This window comes from Notolepis coatsorum (assembly GCF_963971535.1).
Source record: "Notolepis coatsorum genome assembly, contig: SCAFFOLD_1191, whole genome shotgun sequence".
Taxonomy (NCBI): Eukaryota; Metazoa; Chordata; class Actinopteri; order Aulopiformes; family Paralepididae; genus Notolepis; species Notolepis coatsorum.
Window position 1 is genome coordinate 24,001 of NW_028170510.1, and position 6,000 is coordinate 30,000.

Consider the following 6,000-nt stretch of genomic DNA (forward strand, 5'->3'; position numbering starts at 1 on the left):
CTTACCAGTCACGTCGAGTTAAACATACAAAAAAAAACATAAAAAATTAAAAAGGCATATAAAATCACACGGCATATAAAATAATAACAATAAGACGAGTAAGGATAACAAATCGATTAAAATGTGTACAACTTGATTGACAATTGGGTTGGAGATCAAGGTTTTAAACTCTGCAACAACAGAGGGGAGAATCTCGAGCTTTACGGCCCGTTGGAGTTCATTCCATGAGCTAGAGGGGCATCGTAGCAACATGCAGATTTACCTTGTTCAGAGAAAACTCTAAGGACCTTAAGGTTCCAAAATTCCATTCCAATAATGATGTATAAGTAGGTAGTGTAGTATAAGGAGGTAGCTTACCAATAATTATTAGGTGAGACTGCCACCTATCAGGATTCGATCGTCATTTCAATTATAATTATGTTAGGGTTACCAGGATCACACACAAGGTTGGGCGGATTGTTTAGTATGATAATAAAAAAAAAAAAACATAAACGAGCATACTCGTTTTTGGCATTCAACGCATGGGAGTATACTCGTTTTTGGCATCCAATGAGTTACTGGACAATACATATAATGCACTGTAAATACACAGGATTTAGCAAGGGATGCTAATTTTCATCCTCAGTCCCAAAACAGAAAACTAATCAAATACAAAAAAGAGCAATATAAAAAAACATGTTAAAACAAAAGAACAATAATTTACAAATACATGGCTACAAAGCTAAAAGGACCAAGACCATGAAGGTCCTATATATGGTCACATGCTTGGTGTTCTAGAAAAAAAAATTTACTTTGAGTTTAAAAGTAGTAAAAGTTGGACATTCTCGAATGGTGGTAGGTAAACTGTCCCACAACATACTTCCTGCACTGACGAGACATTCTGAGCGAAAGTCTCTAGAGGTCGACCGAGTCCTATGACCACGATCACACTTCTTTTTAGTTAGGGTTTCCATACAAAAGGAGAGAGCAATTTACAAAAGGAGAGAGCACTTTACAAAAGGAGTGAGCACTTTGTCCGCCCCTGACGACATTCTGTTTGTGCGGCGGAGAATAGCCCTTTCCGTGTCCGAGCCCAAGCCCTCCTAATCGTCTTTTGTACCAGGTGTTTGTCTTTGATAACGTGTGCTCGCATTCCTTCATCGCTAGAGAGCAGATGATGAGAGAGCATGGGTAGATGTGATTCGGTCATATTGTTAAAGGTGCTGTAAGTGGTCTTTTTTTGTTAAATAAGTAGATACTACATAATATCTCTCGACAGTCATCACTCTGATAGAGTGGCTGGTCAGTAACATGGGTCTCCCAGTCCCTCCACTCTGCAGTAAACAGCCATCACTGGTATAGAGTGTCTTGTCAGTAACATGGGTCTCCCAGTCCCTCCGCTCTGCAGTAAACAGCCATCACTGATACAGAGTGTCTGGTCAGTAACATGGGTCTCCCAGTCCCTCCACTCTGCAGTAAACACTAAATACATTTCCTGGTATCCCGTTCCCACTTTATCCAATCAGGAGAGATAACTCAACACTGCAAAAATAGTTGGACGAAGAAAACTAAAGACTAGTTTTAAATGTTACTTGTCCTTTCGGACAAGTTATGTTTTTTGTATATCAGTGATGGCTGTTTACTGCAGAGTTGAGGGACTGGGAGACCCATGTTACTGACCAGACACTCTATATCAGTGATGGCTGTTTACTGCAGAGTGGAGGGACTGGGAGACCCATGTTACTGACCAGACACTCTATATCAGTGATGGCTGTTTACTGCAGAGTGGAGGGACTGGGAGACCCATGTTACTGACAGACACTCTATATCAGTGATGGCTGTTTACTGCAGAGCAGGAGGGACTGGGAGACCCATGTTACTGACCAGACACTCTATATCAGTGATGGCTGTTTACTGCAGAGTGGAGCGACTGGGAGACCCATGTTACTGACCAGACATTCTATATCAGTGATGACTGACAACTGTTTACTGCAGAGTTGAGGGACTGGGAGACCCATGTTACTGACCAGACACTCTATATCAGTGATGGCTGTTTACTACAGAGTTGAGGGACTGGGAGACCCATGTTACTGACCAGACACTCTATATCAGTGATGGCTGTTTACTACAGAGTTGAGGGACTGGGAGACCCATGTTACTGAACAGACACTCTATATATCAGTGATGGCTGTTTACTACAGAGTTGAGGGACTAGGAGACCCATGTTACTGACGAGACACTCTATATCAGTGATGGCTGTTTACTGCAGAGCAGGAGGGACTGGGAGACCCATGTTACTGACCAGACACTCTATATCAGTGATGGCTGTTTACTGCAGAGCAGGAGGGACTGGGAGACCCATGTTACTGACAAGACACTCTATATCAGTGATGGCTGTTTACTGCAGAGTTGAGGGACTGGGAGACCCATGTTACTGACCAGACACTCTATATCAGTGATGGCTGTTTACTGCAGAGCAGGAGGGACTGGGAGACGCATGTTACTGACCAGACACTCTATAGCAGTGATGGCTGTTTACTGCAGAGCAGGAGGGACTGGGAGACCCATGTTACTGACCAGACACTCTATATCAGTGATGACTGTTTACTGCAGTGCAGGAGGGACTGGGAGACCCATGTTACTGACCAGACACTCTATATCAGTGATGGCTGTTTACTGCAGAGCGGAGGGACCGGGAGACCCATGTTACTGACCAGACACTCTATATCAGTGATGGCTGTTTACTGCAGAGCGGAGGGACCGGGAGACCCATGTTACTGACCAGACATTCTATATCAGTGATGGCTGTTGGAATGTAGAGCACACTTATTCTAACAAATAAATACCACTCACAGCTCCCTTAAATTAGTTGTTTCCTTCGTTTTCATTTGATAGATCCCTCCCTACAAGAGATTGTACATTATTCTTTACAAGGTTGATGTCATGAGGCCTCTTTTCAGGTAGACATTAGATCTTAATGGCGTTATACTTCATAGGATAAGATAATGATGCACTATTTTTTACCAAGCGTCTCATTAAAGCTCCACGTTATCTGTCTGGAGTCTCCGCATTCAGACGGGGTTTCATTTGAACGTGGAATTTAGAATTTAATTAGATTCCACTGAAAACCGCCCGAAAACCCAAATAACTACCATTAACGCATTTCATTTTCTAATCTTGAAGATCCAAGTGTTCCGAAGGCAGTCTGTCAGATACTGTTGCCATAACAAAGAGAACGGGGTCAAATCGAGCTCAACGGGGGGCCTGTAATCTCGAGGGCCCCCCCCCCCCCCCCCGCTGCGCGGCGTAATCAGGGGGACTTCTGAAAGCACCAGCGGACGGCCCCCGCGTGCAATCATTAGCATTTTCACACCGTCTTACAAAACCGCAATATGGAATTTTAATACTCCCATCAAGGAGACCCATTTGAGAACATCAACAGGCGAGGGTTTTGATAAATAGGTGAATGAAATGTTATTTTCTTTATCTGATCTTTTACACAGCGTGAGGATCTTTCAAGAGCTGTTGTTCAGCAGCCCGGATGCAACAAATCATATGAGTGGAAAGTCTACCGATCCTCGATTTGGGTTCTGCAGAAGCTAACTGCAGAAGCTAACCGCAGTAACTACAGCCTACTGCCCTGCAGAAGCTAACCGCAGTAACTACAGCCTACTGCCCTGCAGAAGCTAACCGCAGTAACCACAGCCTACTGCCCTGCAGAAGCTAACCGCAGTAACTACATTCTACTGCCCTGCAGAAGCTAACCGCAGTAACTACAGCCTACTGCCCTGCAGAAGCTAACCGCAGTGACTACAGCCTACTGCCCTGCAGAAGCTAACCGCAGTGACTACAGCCTACTGCTCTGCAGAAGCTAACCGCAGTAACTACAGCCTACTTCCCTGCAGAAGCTAACCGCAGTAACTACAGCCTACTGCCCTGCAGAAGCTAACCGCAGTAACTACAGCCTACTGCCCTGCAGAAGCTAACCGCAGTAACTACAGCCTACTGCCCTGCAGAAGCTAACCGCAGTAACGACAGCCTACTGCTCTGCAGAAGCTAACCGCAGTAACTAAAGCCTACTGCCCTGCAGAAGCTAACCGCAGTAACTACAGCCTACTGCCCTGCAGAAGCTAACCGCAGTAACTACAGCCTACTGCCCTGCAGAAGCTAACCGCAGTAACGACAGCCTACTGCCCTGCAGAAGCTAACCGCAGTAACCACAGCCTACTGCCCTGCAGAAGCTAACCGCAGTAACGACAGCCTACTGCCCTGCAGAAGCTAACCGCAGTAACCACAGCCTACTGCCCTGCAGAAGCTAACCGCAGTAACTACAGCCTACTGCTCTGCAGAAGCTAACCGCAGTAACTACAGCCTACTGCCCTGCAGAAGCTAACCGCAGTAACCACAGCCTACTGCCCTGCAGAAGCTAACCGCAGTAACTACAGCCTACTGCCCTGTAGAAGCTAACCGCAGTAACTACAGCCTACTGCCCTGCAGAAGCTAACCGCAGTAACAACAACCTACTGCCCTGCAGAAGCTAACCGCAGTAACTACAGCCTACTGCCCTGCAGAAGCTAACCGCAGTAACTAAAACAAATTGTAAAGTCAAGTCAAGTCATGTCAAGAGTTTTATTTGTCACGGCATACAAGTATACAATGAAATGCGGGTGGTCTTGCCCGCAACGATGTGCAATACAGTGGTACAACATATAATAGAATCCAATAAAAACAACATTGTGCAATAAACAGGTAACAGGTAACATGGTGTGACATCTCGGTATCTGTACATAGTTATTTACAGAGCATATAGGACATGCTAGGTAGCTTTGGTAGTGCAATACACTGTTACTGTTGTTATACTAATTTAAAGTGGCCTTTCCTTTTGGCCATAAGTGGGTGTGTGCGGGCATGAGTGTGTGCCCGCTCATGTTAAAGTGTTAAAGTGGCTGCTAGTGTGTGAGCGTGCACAGCATGCGTGTCGTGTGTGTGCTCATGTGTGCTTGTGTGTGGATAGTTCATTGTTCTGTGGCACTCAATGTTCATTGTTCAAGGCTCTGATGGCCTGGGGGAAGAAGCTGAGCCTAAGTCTCTCTGTCCTAGTAGCTGGGGTTCGCAGGCGTCTGCCTGACCTCAGCAGCTGGAACAGGCTGTTATTGGGGTGGTGAGGGTCTTTCATTATTCTGCAGGCTCTGGATTTGCACCTCTTGTTGTATAGAACCTGCAGGGGAGGTAGTGCAATACCCGTGGTACGCTCGGCTGAGCGCACCACTCTCTGTAGGGCCTTTGGATGAAAGAATATATATATATAATATATATAAATGCACCATTTACCATTACATTTTTAGTGAACCTGTGATGTACACATGTGTCCATAATCCATGCTGTTTTTAGTGTCTAACCTTCCCCCGTCTTGCCTGACCCTGCAGAGCACCAGAACTACCTGGGCGTGGACGAGAACCTGGGCCCTGTGGCCGTCAGCGTGCGCAGGGAGAAGCTGGACGAAGGGAGGGAGAAGGATGGGATGCAGTACAGCTACCGGGTCACCTTCAGAACCAGCCAGGTAACCAACCAACCGTTGGACCCAGCACCGTGGCCTTTGCTGTCGTTTTACATACGTCTACCCAGTAAGGCTGAGCCCGAACGTTCGAACGTTTGTTCGTTACGTTAACATTCTAACTCTAAATCAAAATTTGATTTTTTTTTTTTTTTTTATATTTATTTTATGTGTCTATTCATTCTGTTTAAACCAATGGGGGTTTTCTTCAAAGTTGCAGATAAAGATTAGGCTACACTAATATTATAGTATTAAAAAAAACTGCTAAGTTATATTCATTAAAGAAAGTTGATTTAATAAAAAAGAGACTAATTTAATTAGATTAATCACTTTATTCAAATTGAGGATTTAGTTTGAGGATATTTATAAACAAATTAAATAATAAATAAAAATATTTGAAAAAATATATTTTTAATTTGACATTTAAAAAAAATTGAAAACGAAGGTTTGAACGTTCGTTCGAAAAA

General features: G+C 44.5%; 1 protein-coding gene across 1 annotated transcript in view; it reads left to right on the forward strand.

Moving 5' to 3' along the window:
- LOC311248504 (signal-induced proliferation-associated 1-like protein 2) overlaps positions 1 to 6,000 on the forward strand; it is a gene marked incomplete at both ends in the record, with an annotated part of 53,064 nt that overhangs the window by 14,329 nt on the left and 32,735 nt on the right. The window contains 1 exon segment of the mRNA XM_084339375.1: positions 5,406 to 5,539. Coding sequence (XP_084195501.1) covers positions 5,406 to 5,539 — 134 coding nt within the window.